The following is a 14,692-nucleotide window of genomic DNA, read 5'->3' as shown; positions in this document are numbered from 1 at the left end:
TTTTCTGGAAGGCATTAAACTTTTGTGAAATCATGAAAAATGCTGGCGCTGGCTGGCAACTTTTTTTAAAAACGCGGGCGGGGAAAGAGTTAATGACCTGTATCTACGGATGTATATTTTCAAAAACTTCCCAGGGCCCTGACGTTTTCCCCCAGATTCACAAACTTTCAAGGATTTCAAAGACTTGTGGGAACCCTGAAAAAAGATACAGATTGCTTTGTAGCATTAAAGAACAGTATGTAGGATTGTGGCCAAAACTGGTATTGCAATAACAGAACTTGTGGCTAAAACGGGTACTGCAATCACACAACTTGTGGTCAATACACAAAATGACAACATAAACATCAGTTGTGGGCTGCAACTCCACTTTTTAAATCACAATATCCTGGCCAGACCACTCTTGTCAGTGATATAAGTATTTGAAATTAAAATGATTTCTTAATGTCTAGTGACATATCAGGGCCATTTTATGATTAATTGATATACATTTCTTACATAATGTTCCTTTAAATGTAGTTAAATTACATCAAAGCCTTACCTGTGGTGTGGATTTCGTGTTGCGTATCTGGCAACCGAAATACAAAGTACAGGTATGTTGCTAGGAGACAGTTTCTGCCCTGATGGTCCTTCCCCAGCTCCTGACTGTTGTGAAGGCTATTGACGACTGACACCACAGACTCAAACGCGATCTGGGACAGATTCGCTGCAAAAAAAAAAACAAGATAGCAAAATATCACCCTTTAAAACCAGCTGAAAATCATACAAGCAAACATGATAAAAACATTAGCCCTTTCCAAGGATGCTTTGAATTAATTCATTTCATTGGGGATTGCCATGTGGCAGAAGGACACAGAAATTAAAAGCAAATATGATTTTTAAATGTGCAATTAAAATTTGAGATGCGTTTGTAAGAAATTGTGTTTGTCCAAGCTGCTAATCTTCCTTTACTGAAACTCACCGGTCTGTCCTGCGATCACCATGGGTTGCATGATGAGACGAAAGAGTTTGTCCAGAACCTGATGGAGGAAAAGCACCAGTGGCTCCAGTCCCGCGGAGGACAGCGAGATGATGCTCAGCTTCAGCTCATGCTCAAACCTGTTCTCCGAAATCTTCTCATCACCAACTCGGATGGGAAACGTGGACTTTCCCTCCAGAGCGTGACACAGAGTGAAGAAACGCTCCAGGTGGTTGTCCTGTGAAACCAGACGATAAAGAAAAGCCACATTAGTTCTGAATACATACGTTTCGAATATGAAAATAGTTCAATGCTGAATAAACTATTGCACACCTGTGTTTGAACTGAGGACACACAGACTAACTCAAGGCTAAACAGTCCTTTGTGATTTTCCATCCATTTGACTGGGGGAACTTGAGGCGGCAATTTCTAAGGGCAAGAGTAAAGAAATGAAATTACACAATTATACACGCTCCAGAACAACAAGTGAAATATCACTGTAAACTATATAAACATTACATGAAGTGACAAAATGAAAAGAATTGTCTCTGTTATGAAACAGGAATCTAAGTAAACGGATTAGTCCGTTTTCTTAAAAGAAAAATCCAGATAATTTACTCACCACCATGTCATCCAAAATGTTGATGTCTTTCTTTGTTCAGTCCAGAAAAAATTATGTCTTTTGAGGAAAACATTGCAGGATTTTTCTCATTTTAATGGACTTTAATGGACACCAACACTTAACAGTTTTTTTCAACAGACTATCAAAGGACTATAAACGATCCCAAACGAGGCATAAGGGTCTTATCTAGTGAAACGATTGTCATTTTTGACAAGAAAAATAACAAATATGCATTTTTAAACTACAATTTCTCGTCTTCCTCCGGTCCTGAAAGCGTCAGCGTGACCTCACGCAATACATCATGACATCAAGAGGTCACAGAGGACGAACGCGAAACTCAGCCCCAGTGTTTACAAGTGTGTTGAAAGAAGATCGTTCCGACGTTGTTGTATGTGGAATGATACTAAAAAATGTCTTTGTGTCAGTTTATTGTTTAAAATGGTCCGCAAATGTGCGTTTTATATATGTAACACGTGACCTCCCTACGTCAGTACGCAATTACGTAAGGCCGCGCTGGACTGGACCTAGACGAAAAGTTGTGGTTTAAAAGTACATCTTTTTTATTTTTCTTATGAAAAATGACAATCGTTTCGCTAGATAAGACCCTTATGCCTCGTTTGGGATCATTTATAGTCCTTTGAAACTCTGTTGAAAAAAAACTGTTACGTGTTGAGTTAAGTGTTAAGTGTTGGTGTCTATTAAAGTCCATTAAAATGAGAAAAATCCTGCAATGTTTTCCTCAAAAAACAAAATTTCTTCTGGACTGAACAAAGAAAGACATCAACATTTTGGATGACATGCTGGTGAGTAAATTATCTGGATGTTTCTTTTTAGAAAATGGACTATTCCTTTAAATAAGACAGATGTTAAATGATTCACTGTACCTCTGGAAAATGCATGGAGTAGTTAAGAGGAAGTTTATCCAGAACGATTGGCAGACACTGTTGCCCCGTCTGAAGCCTGTCATTATTCAATATGGGTAACCACTGGCAAGAGAAAATATACTTATGACGTTTACAGATATAAATATTCATGCCATTTACAAATATATACGTTTGTGTGGGTGTGTGTGTAAACGGCGGGACAAAATATGTCACTTACTGAATATCCAATGAGAGTCTCCAAATTTCCCGCCTGGTTCTGTTTCTGTTGACAGCTGATATGGTAGAAAGTGAAAAGTAGATGATGTTTCTCTGTCAAACGGGCCGGCATGCGGATCTTCACCTCATCATAGAAGTCTGGAGACCTGCAGTGGAGAAGATAACAGCTCCTAATATTTGTATTTGGAGGCTATATTGCCCTATCAAAGGTGCAGTGAGCAAGAGTGATTACCGGTTGTGGTATGTGACAGGGGTGTAGATCTCTTGAAGAAGCTCAGGACCGCTTGATTTTCCATGGATTACCTTTAGGAACATTTGCTCATTAGGTTTTGTAAATACAGCATCTTTAGTTTCACAATCTTCTGATGCCTTACAACTTAGTATCAAACATGTGGCTACAGCAGCTGTTTGATTGTCCAGGACTAGTACCATACAGTGTATGACATACGAAACAACACTTTCATGTATCTGTGAGTCTTTGTGTGTGTATTATACTCACAGGCATGGCACAGCTGGGATCTTCACCACTCATAAACTGAATTTTAACAGTAATGTTTCTAGCTGAAGTCAAACGGTTGGTGAGATTTAGCCTGAGAGGGTAAACGTACAGCAGGTTCCTGTAATGTAATGAAATTTAAAATTATATAATATATTAACATAATTGTTTAAATGATGAGGAAAATAAATGATCTGTATGAAAACAATTATTCCCATTGAAGTCAATAATAGGACGTGCAAACATTTAATGACCACTAGATGGCGCAGATTGCTCACAAGTCAGCATTAAAAATCAAGCACAGATCAGGGGTTTTGTGAGGAATCCCCTAACTAACATTTTATAACATGTATATAGCAATTTATATATTTTTATGTATAACAAATAATGCTAGATGTATAAACATAAAGAGATACAGTACTGTGCAAAAGTCTTAGGCCACAACCACCAGACTTCTTGTTTTAGAAGTTTTAATGTCCATCCTTATTTATGTTTCAATCTATTTTATTAAGATACAAACAGAAAATATAGGAAATATGTACAAAAAAAATTAATTAAAAATTAAATTTTCAAGACTAAATGTCTTCTTTAGGCATTGTCGGTGTTTAGTGTGACCTCTCTTGGCACTAAACACATCTTGAGCGTTTTTGAGCAGTATGAAGTAAAAAGACAAATTTCTTTAAAATTAGAAATTAGGATTTAATTTCATTTATTTTTAAGAGATACTGCAGTTTCCTGCTATTGCTCAAGTTGAAGGGGAGTTTACCCTAAAAACTTGACACATCAGTTTACATTTTATAGTTTTTAATACTATATACAAATTTTCTTGCATTTTCTGGATGTATTCTATTAAAGAGACTGAGAAACAATTATATATGATCACTATAACATTGCACTATAACAACAAATCTAATTCTGGCATGGTGGCCTAAGACTTTTGCACAGTACTGTACATTTCTTTGTTTTTTTTTCTCTGGGGACCTTCTAGAACCTCCTGGCCCCAATTTGAAAACCCCTAATCTAGATGCATGCAAATTTGTGTTTCATATTGAGTATGAGCACATAAACTACTTGTTGTGTGTAAGGCGGCTCACCTATATATATTGTGAGGCACGTAGACTTCACGAGAAGGGAACTCCAGCACTTCTTTAACTGCCCGTGGATGTTTCTCAGACAAGGGCTTTACAGGAATCAGTTCAGGGGACAGACACCCAGGCACTACATCTGGCACTGGTGACACTTCCAGTTTTAGATAGCCTGTCAAACACATTTTCACAACATTGATATGTAGTTACAAGGGTATAATGCATCACTGGTCTGATTTAAAAAAAAACTATGATATTCTGCTTCCTCCTAGATATAGCTTGTGTCCCTTCTTCAGTGCAAGTCATATAAAATCTGAGTAATCAGCCAGACATTTTATCATGCTTTACAAAGAGGACAAAATAACAATAACAGCACAAGATCAGGTAAGACACAAATGAAAGTGTCCTCACCAGGTATGACCTTGACACGCCGCTGATTGGAAGATCTCTTGATGTCCCCAAGGAACTTAAAAAGGTCCTCATCACTCAAACGTTCACCTTCCTGCCCAACAAACAGGTGATGGTTACTCGGCCACAGCATTTTACAAATTTGACATCTTTTCAAAATGATTTTAAATCTTTTAACAGAGAACTGCACAGTTATTAATCACTTTAGATGAAGCTATACGTTTTAAAGAACGCAGTGTCATACTAGAGCTGAAGGACGCAGACATTGATTCATCTGGAGAATGTTAAGAATTAAATAATGCACTCAAGGTTACAGACTTTATCTTACAATACACATTCAATTGCGGTTGACTTTGTTTTAACACAGTAAAGCCTTAAATAGCATACCAATGCCTCCAGTGCGTAGAGATAAACGTATTCTAAAGCAAAAAGTAAAAACTTTTCTTATTTTGAGTAATATATATTTTATCAATCGGTATGCCACATATCCATGGAAACAATAACTTTTAAATTTCATCGGTTTTTATATAACTAACTAGCTGTCACATGTTTTTTTGTGACAAGACAAATAAGCTCAAAATATACTTAATTATATTGTTTTGCTTCAGAAGACACTGTTTTTGCGTGTACACAAATGTATGCGCACGCACGAATTCACAGCATAGGCTGCGTCCAAAACCGCCTACTTCCATACTATATAGTAGGTGAAAAGCATGAGGTGAGGCGAGTAGTGTGTCCGAATTCATAGCATTCCAAAAACAATATGCGAAAGGTACCCGGATGAACTACTACACTCTTAAAATGAATGTGTTAAATTAACACATCTTGTGTCTAGTCAAGGACAACACATCTAGTGTGTTGTCCTTAACTTAACACATCTCTGTGTTATTTTTGGAATAACACACTTTGTGTTGTTTTAACACATCTTGTGTTGTCCATTTCATTTATTTAAGCTCACAATCTACACGAAATGACACACAATGTGTTAAAATAACACATAATGTGTTAAATAGTTTAACACAAAACAATGTGTTAAAATTAACACATCCTTTCTTAGAGTGTACTTCCGTGAAGATCCCAAATTGTTCATTCGATGGACACTTTACTATCCCATGAGTCCCCAGGAGAGGAGTTATCCAACGAAGAAGAAGACTGAGGTGGTTATTTTATTCAAAAATGTCCAAAAGCAGTAACACGGCCCTATTCATATATTAAACAGCTGCCCCTTGTGTTTAAATTGCAGAGATTAACGTCATTCCAGTTAACGACTAACTTGTTTTAATGACAACGTATGTCAGTTGATATTTCAACATGGTGAATGTAATACATCCGAATTCATTCATACTCGCCATATTTAACGGTCGATGAGTAGGTACTTTATCTAATTTAGTACCTACTGTCACAGTATGCGATTTCGGACGCAGCCATAGTTTATCTCATTTGTACATCTACACAGACGTTTGACGCATGCGCATTGTCACAAACTGTATTGCATCTCCTGGGCAACATAATGCATTCTCCAGTAAGCGCATGCACGACAGATACACGCATGGTTACAAAAATCCGGTGGTGCGGGTGAAGTACGGACCCTTGCATACTTGTAAAAAGTGGACCATACTTTGGTCTTAATTCACCACAGTCACTTGGATCACATTAATGGATTTTGGATTCCATATAAGATGAAGATACCACGCGAGCATTTTTATTTAAAATTAACCATTTGTGTTTAACTGAAGAAAGGAAGCATATACATTTGTAATGGCATATGGGTTTATAAATGATGAGAGAATTTTCTCTATTATTCAATATTACCCAAGCGATAAACCTAATTCTAAAATCTTTATACCAGTGAAAGGCTGTACCTGCTTGATGAATGTGCAATGGGTGACAGCTGGCTTAAAGCCAGATATACAGTAGCTCTCCTCCATCATGCTAAATCTGTCAGAGTTACGTCTAGGCAGACTCTTTTTGTCCAAACCCCTGCCTGTGCCCAAATCAAACAAGGTACATTATAGTAGCACAGCAAACCTAAACGACATTTCAAAGTAATATGTTTTGCTGATTCATTATAGGAAAGAATGAACCGCTAGTGTCTAGTGACCGACTTACCATTGAGGCTGTCTGTGTCAGCTGTGTCTCGCTCCAGCGTAGAGCTGATCACACTCATGATATTGACCGTGGCGAAGGCAAATGGCATCCTGTAGCGGCCCAGCCTCTGACAGAAGCCCTCTGCCTGATTTTTCAACTTCTCCAGCTTCTCTTTGTTCTGATGGATACATAAGAGCGGCAAGAGCTTTGTACACAAGTACAGTGTCTGTTCACTGTATTATTTTTCATTGGTAAAATTATGAATTTGAGAAAACACTGAATGAATATACACTCTTAAGCCAATGCTGAGGTGATGTTTACTGAGGTTCAAGTTTGTGTAGGCCAGTTACATTTTTCCACACTATTACATTTATGCACTTGGCAGACACATTTATCTAAGGAGACTATTATTAACAAGCAATTTACAGTGCATTACATCAGTAGGTGTATTCCCTTGAGATCGAATCTATCACCTTTTGCACTGCTAACACAATCCAACTGAGCTAACATGTCATAGCAGACTTATCTCTAGAATGTCACGTATGCCGTATCATTAAGATATGTCTTCAGTGGAATTAAGGATCCTAACCAAACCCTGGGTGTCCACATACTTTGGCCATGGAGTAAGGAGAGAGTTTTTTTCTGTAGTTACCTTTGCAGTTTCATTTTCCTTCATTACCATGTATGGTTCAGCACAATCCCCAATCTCTCCCTGCTGAAGAACTTTCTCAATCTGAAACATATGTACATTATTAGCAGCACACTCTTCATAACTTCTCCACCATCTTCCTAATAACAGTGTGAATAGTTAGTACTCCTATTATTATGGGAATGACCACCATCAATAAGACTTTGAACTAAAACTACCTTAATGACCAGGTAGATGTCTGGAGATGGGTAAGAGATGGAGAAAATCGCAGCTCTGGCCAAAGTAGAGGTGTCGATGTGAGGGGTGTGGGAGCGAAGGGAGCTCTTCATCTGATCAGAGTTCAGGTCAAAGTGGAAGTTTTCGGAAATCTATAGAGATCAGAATACATCACATGATGACTGGCGTACACAAATAAACTTTCTGTTAATACTCCCTGTTAATGATTGTTTTAAAGCAACATCAGAATGCAAATACTTCTTACTGACAAACTCTGAATCTCCCTTCTGAATCTTATATGACACCAGCTTTAATCAACATTAAAAAATTATCTTGCTTGTTTAAAAATTTCATTGCTAAAAAACAATGTTATTTTGTGTATTTGGTATAATACAATGTGTTAACGTGGTTTTGGGTTAAAAAAACATTATTTTCCACATACTGTACATTTTGTAGCTTCAGATATACTGCTTTCCTCAAACGCATCGATTTTGTACAAAACTCAAGCGCTGTGTCCCTGATTGGCCAGCTAATCTGTATGTTCTGATTGGCCTGAATATCTCTGACGTCAGCCGGAAATGTGACGCTCCTAACCCTGTTTAAAGGGGCCATTTGTAAGAATTGAGGTAAAAGATTTTAAAAAATGAGCTACACGCATCAAAAGAATGAGAATAAATAAGGGCAAAGATGTCATTAAAAAAATGACAAGGTATAGTGGTGCAGAGATATCAATCTGAATTAGCATGCTAAATTACTAGCTACAGCCCGACAGGTGTCTTAATACCAGTTTCGACCATGGGAGGCAGTATGCGGGCCACGTACATAACCGCCAGCCAAACTGCAATACACGAATAAGTCGCACGTGTGGGAAGTACAGCCCTCTATACTCTTTGCTACTATCGCTGCGTCCGAAAACTAAGGCAGCTGACTTGTTGTCTCGCTGCCTCATGAGGCAATGACTTAAGAGGCATGAAGGCAGCTCAGAGAAATGCAATTCGGACAGCCATGGATTCGGACATGCCTTGATGCCTTCCTGCCTTGCAATGGGGTTTTCGGACAAAGTTCAGGGAAAAGAGCGGAAGAATGGCTGAAGCAAGAGACATTTACCACTACCACAAACATTCGCTGCAGGGAAAAAACGCGCTCGGAATCACAAATAACAAGACGTTAGGGTGGAATAAATTAAGTGGCCCCTCGCCCTTTTTTAAATGTGTAATTTCATTAAGAAACTGAAGTGCAGAATGATGTTATAAAAATCATTTATCTGCATTGGTGGAATTAAGAGACCATATGTTTTGCATACAGTAGATATTTCTTTTAAAGTGAATTTTGTCAATGTTTCAGCTAGATATCCTTATGATGTCCTAATAGATATTATGGCTAACAAATACATATTAAAAGCATATACAATTTTGACTCGATGGGGATTTATTGTGGAGTGATGAAAAATTAAGCCGTTGAATAAATCCACTGGTGCATCTACATTTAGCACAAATCTGCTGGTGTGACACCTGACAGCGCAGTATTAACTTTCTTCAGTCAAAGCTAAAGAGGATTAATCTAACACTTACATTCCTTTCGAATATGATATCTGCTGTCTGTCAGTTTAAATGTGCATGGCATTGCACTTACAGTCATCTTCTTGCTAATTCATTTGGTTCTATGGCAGTCAGTCGGCATAAATTTATGGTGAAGACAGCAGATTCCCTGAGTAAATCATGTAGGGGCGGTTTCCCGGACAAATGTAAAAACTGTCTAAAAACTGGTTTAAAAATGGGATCAGAAAGAACGTGACCTTTAAAACTAGTTATATTTCCTGATTAAACTAAGGTCTAGTCCTGGTTTAAGATAATCCCTGTCTGGGAAACCATCCCATAGTCTTATATAAAACAGGTTGATTGTCCCTTTGACAAAAACAATTTAATGGTATGGCTAATAAAAATGGCCTTCATTTCAAAAATAAGAATTCTGTCTCACATATAATTATGTTTTAATACAAAGCAACTTACAGTGCATTCAGGCTTTACGTTTTATTAGTATGTGGATTTGCTGGAAAACAAACCCATATTGTGTCTAGTGTTGTGTTGGGCTACATGAATAGACTGTCAGTCACTAACAAACCTTTTGTGCACAAAAGAAAGTCAGTCATATGGATTCAGGACAAAAATGAAGAGTAAATGGTGACAAAAATGTTTATTTTTGGATGAACTCTGTCTTTAAGGTCCTGCAGTGTTCAGACTGAGGTTGAAGAATGTGGGAGGACTGACAGGAAGTCCACTGACAGGAAGAATATTTATTAATTATCTCTCTACAGTATTATGTAGATTATGTAGAGTATGTCAAGTATGTGGAGCAATGCTTGGCCAGGGGACATCTGATGTTTGTATGATACGCATCATGTATAAGAGTTTTTCCAAAGATAGCTTATGAGATAACAGACACTGACCTTCTTCTTCTCCTTCAGGTCGTAAAGGGCCATTGTCGCAAAGAGTGGCTCAATATCAATCTCAAATCTGGAAAGAAAAGCCAGAAAAACACACTTTATTTCCTCAGAATCACTTACAACCATAATATAATTTTTGTTACTTCATATATCCTTGATGTATTTGATGAATTTTTACTATTACTATTTTACCCTGCTTTGTTTAGTAGTAATGCATGATAAATAAACTACAGTAAAAAGTAGATATCTATAATGCACTGATATAACTCAGATGCTATTCTATTGTTAAAGGAATAGTCTACTCATTTTCAATATTAAAATATGTTATTACCTTAACTAAGAACTGTTGATACATCCCTCTATCATCTGTGTGCGTGCACGTAAGCGCTGGAGCGCGCTGCGACGCTTCGATAGCATTTAGCTTAGCCCCATTCATTCAATTGTACCATTTAGAGATAAAGTTAGAAGTGACCAAACACATCAACGTTTTTCCTATTTAAGACGAGTAGTTATACGAGCAAGTTTGGTGGTACAAAATAAAACGTAGCGCTTTTCTAAGCGGATTTAAAAGAGGAACTATATTTTATGGCGTAATAACACTTTTGGGAGTACTTCGACTCGGCGCAGTAACACCCTCCCTCTCCCATTATGAGAGTGAGAAGGGGAGCGGACTTTTCAGGCGAGTCGAAGTTCTCCCAAAAGTGCTACTACGCCACAAAACACAGTTCCTCTTTTAAATCCGCTTAGAAAAGCGCTACGTTTTATTTTTTACCACCAAACTTGCTCGTATAACTACTCGTCTTAAATAGGAAAAACGTTGATGTGTTTGGTCACTTCTAACTTTATCTCTAAATGGTACAATTGAATGAATGGGGCTAAGCTAAATGCTATCGAAGCGTTGCAGCGCGCTCCAGCGCTTACGTGCACGCACACAGATGATAGAGGGATGAATCAACAATTCTTAGTTAAGGTAATAAGATATTTTAATATTGAAAATGAGTAGACTATTCCTTTAAGGAAATCTCAACTTAACATAAAGTGAATACAGCTTAAAAGATTTCAGCAAATACACTGTCAAAAATAAAGGTACATGCAGCTGTCACTGGGGCAGTACCCTTTAAAAAAGGTCCTAATATGTACCATTTAGGTACAAATATGTATCTTTAAACTGACAATATGTACCTTTGAAGTACTAATATGAACTCTTTGGGTACAAATGTGTACCTTTTTAAAGACTGCCCAAGTGACAACTTTTGTACCTTTATTTCAGAGAGTGTAGAGATGGTTTAGGAAATTGGTAGCAAAGCTTTTGAAAAAGTCCTGGCTTAATCTAAACTCTGTCTGTGAAACCCCACCTATAAGCTTCAGTCGAATGGTGACCAATTATTCAAATAAAATAAGCAATAACTATGGAAGAGATTATTAGAAGTATTACTTGATGTTCTGACATCGAACTAGGATCCTCTGTCCAAAATGCTCCCTGGGACAGTCAGGAATTGGACGAATCGCTATTGTATCCTCCTGCGGGTGGTAAAGGACAGATTAAAGTTGTTTGTGAGGCACAATTTTGTTATAATCCACAAAAACATCAACTCAATCATCTACTTCGACACTATCTTCAGTCTTGTACAAGTTTTGCTATACTGTAAGTCGATGTGAAGATGGCCCAGGTGAAGCTTTACCTCATCTATAGGTGGGTAAAGACCGAAGAGCTCAGGCTGACGGTTGCTCTGTCTGCCCTCCTGGTTGAAGCGATCCAGTTCCTCCGGGTTGCTAAAACGCAGGAGGCTTTCCACACGGCGGTCCGGCTGCAGCGCCCGCAGGTTGAAGTCTGAGCAGGTGAGCGTGGTCCGCGATCCATCGTCACACAGTGCTGGTAGGGCCGGGGATTTTTCCTGACAAAAAGGAGGGGCACTGATGTCTTAATGCTATACTGAAGTCAGTGCATCAGTGCATAGAACAATATATGCATCAGAGCAATTTTACACTAGACATCTAGCCATCCAAACACAGCTCAGATGTCTAGGCTAAATTTGGCAAGTGAAAACTTAAGAGACATCTAATCATTGCCCCCCAAAAATATGAAATAATAAATATTTTATAAATAATAAATAAATAAAATCAAACACCTTTTAAATCACTATTGACTTAATGGAATATCATACCTCTCGCAAGTCATTTTGCCAGTGTGTTACTTATAAACGGACTATATCGAGTCCATAGTTAAGCAAGTAGACTGTAAAATGACAGCTATTTCCTGCTGGTAATAATAATATATGAATACAGCAGAATAGCAGAGAAGTCTATATAGCTCCAAGACAAATTCTTTTTCCAGGAAGACCATAAGCCTTAAAACCTTAGATAAATTCTCCCAAAACCCTATGAGAGATTTTTGTTAAATGGTAAATATAAGAACCATATGCACCGGCTATAATAGAGGGTACCAGGTTGATTTCCAATGATGCATTGTGTCTAGTCTATGGGACAGACCTTACCATACCATTTGCTTTTTCCTAATCTACTTGCTCAATGACAAACATTACAAAACAGTCTTGGCTACTGTGAAGCTTGGCACTTCTATGGATTGCAAATAATCCCTTCAGTGAATGCTGGAGGCCCTTTAAAGGCTCCAGAATTGAAGAGAGGGTCTGGGTTTCCCTACAGACTCATGTTTTAGGTTTGGATAATTAAATCTTGGCAAATCGTGTTAGCATGAAAACAGTGGGGACACAATGAATATTCATGTCTCATTAGGTCTCTGGTCCCAGACATGAGAAGTGGGACGGATCCAAAATTGTGATCAAGGGAACAAATAAAAAAAATGAATAGAAAAAGAGCAGAACATCTGCTCGTTTTCATTTTCTATTCTGTAAATTTCTGCACATTTTGTTTTAGATTTTGTGACAAGGAGAAACAAAAGAACATGTGTGGTGACATACCTCACAAAGATAATAAAGAAAAGAAAACTATGTGGGGTGTAAAACAAGCAGTAATGTGACGTATTTTAATATTTGTGACACCTATAACAATGTGTGAAAAAATCTCAGTTCAGTGCTCAGCTGTTACAGCAAAAACGTATAAGAGGGATGGATTTACTGTGCTTACTGGTTGCTCTTGTTTATCAGGTTGATCGTCAGACTCAAATGTCTGTCTCTGTAATAATTTGTTAGCGTCCATCCTCTCTGAATACGCGATCCACCCATATCCCTGAGTTCTGTGAAAATCAAAAACTCAGAATGTGAGCATTACAAAATGTAATTTTATAGTTGTGAATTAGGATTTCTGATTATACCTTCTGCTAACCACCAGCCAGGGCTGTATGTAACTCTGAACACAGTCTCTCACGTGAGGGTCCAGCTCCACTCTGAAGACACAAAAACACATTTAAACATCAGATGCGTCGTAAAATTTTGAGGTGTCAAACAAGACTGAATTCTGTCCAGTAGGTTTTGACATACAGTCATTATCATTTAGCTTTTAAACAAACTTAAAAATGGATAATCGTTTATAGCAAATATTCATGCATTTCCACATGATTCCATTATAAGGAACGGTCCCATGTGATATTCTTAATCATGTGAGTAATGATGGTAAACCTACCCTTCCTCTGCGACAGAGGGCCGGATGGTCCTGGACTCCCTCTCCACCAGCTCCACCTCCAGATCATCATCAGGGAACTCACCCAGCTCCTGCATAAGATCAGCATCTCCACCACGCAGCTGCGACATCAGGAATTCATCCAGGTCCACCGGCTCAACCGCTTCATATGACTGAGGCTAAAAACAATGACCATCTTAGTGAACCATAAGATGACAGTGTGTACTGTTTAGAGATATACATTGCTGTAGAAAATATTTAATAATAGTATTGAAGGAGTTCTCATCTATTGTGGGCTCTTACTTACTGCATTGTTTTCATTATTAAGTCCAAGTAATTCATTTAAAAAATATTGCTTTAAATTAATTTTTTAGAAAAAAATATTATTATGACAAATTAATAAATATGTTTGTAATTACAATTTTTTCCACATTTTTCAAACATTTAGATATAGCCTTCACTTCAAAAGGTGTTCAAAATTATGAAAAACATTTTAGTCAAATGAACTTATAGTTGAAGGGATAGTTTGGCCAAAAATGATATTAAACCCATGATTTACTCACCCCGAAGCCGTCCGAGATGCATATGTCCATCATTTTTCAGACACATTTTCAGTTATTTTAGAAAATGTCTTATATCTTCCAGCTGCTAAACAGTAAAGTTACGGGGTCTAGCTCCTTCAAGTCCAAACAATTTGCATATATCCTTCCCCAAAGAAATCCAAACGGCTCCAGGATTATAAACAAAGGTCTTCTGAGTGTAATCCATGTAGTGTTGTTGTAGAAATATCCATATTTAAAACTTTATAAACTAAAATAACTAGCTCCCGATAACGCAGCTATCTTAAACTCCTCTGTATTCAGTAGAGAGTATCAGCGTAGTATACGTACTTTTCTTAATGACGTATGACAAATGCGGAGGGTGGGGGCACAGAACAGCAGCAGAGAAACCTCCGTAAACTGCATACGCTCTCATCTTGAATGTGGACGCGACTAAGATGGCGGCGTTACTGGAAGCTAGTTATTATCATTTA

General features: G+C 37.7%; 1 protein-coding gene across 1 annotated transcript in view; it reads right to left on the bottom strand.

Moving 5' to 3' along the window:
* Positions 1 to 14,692, bottom strand: part of dock8 (dedicator of cytokinesis 8) — a 58,516-nt gene that overhangs the window by 26,870 nt on the left and 16,954 nt on the right. The window contains exons 3-21 of the mRNA XM_073867754.1: positions 13,663 to 13,838; positions 13,355 to 13,426; positions 13,168 to 13,276; positions 11,745 to 11,957; positions 11,498 to 11,583; positions 10,066 to 10,132; positions 7,622 to 7,771; positions 7,407 to 7,487; positions 6,776 to 6,932; positions 6,529 to 6,650; positions 4,670 to 4,760; positions 4,268 to 4,430; positions 3,177 to 3,294; positions 2,910 to 2,980; positions 2,679 to 2,823; positions 2,462 to 2,563; positions 1,289 to 1,384; positions 959 to 1,193; positions 539 to 703 (exon numbers count right to left, since the gene is read on the bottom strand). Coding sequence (XP_073723855.1) covers positions 539 to 703; positions 959 to 1,193; positions 1,289 to 1,384; positions 2,462 to 2,563; positions 2,679 to 2,823; positions 2,910 to 2,980; positions 3,177 to 3,294; positions 4,268 to 4,430; positions 4,670 to 4,760; positions 6,529 to 6,650; positions 6,776 to 6,932; positions 7,407 to 7,487; positions 7,622 to 7,771; positions 10,066 to 10,132; positions 11,498 to 11,583; positions 11,745 to 11,957; positions 13,168 to 13,276; positions 13,355 to 13,426; positions 13,663 to 13,838 — 2,419 coding nt within the window. The remainder of the gene's footprint in view (positions 1 to 538; positions 704 to 958; positions 1,194 to 1,288; positions 1,385 to 2,461; positions 2,564 to 2,678; positions 2,824 to 2,909; positions 2,981 to 3,176; positions 3,295 to 4,267; positions 4,431 to 4,669; positions 4,761 to 6,528; positions 6,651 to 6,775; positions 6,933 to 7,406; positions 7,488 to 7,621; positions 7,772 to 10,065; positions 10,133 to 11,497; positions 11,584 to 11,744; positions 11,958 to 13,167; positions 13,277 to 13,354; positions 13,427 to 13,662; positions 13,839 to 14,692) is intronic.

Source organism: Misgurnus anguillicaudatus, chromosome 5 (genome assembly GCF_027580225.2).
Source record: "Misgurnus anguillicaudatus chromosome 5, ASM2758022v2, whole genome shotgun sequence".
In the NCBI taxonomy this organism is placed as follows: Eukaryota; Metazoa; Chordata; class Actinopteri; order Cypriniformes; family Cobitidae; genus Misgurnus; species Misgurnus anguillicaudatus.
This window is presented reverse-complemented; position numbering and strand designations above follow the sequence as displayed.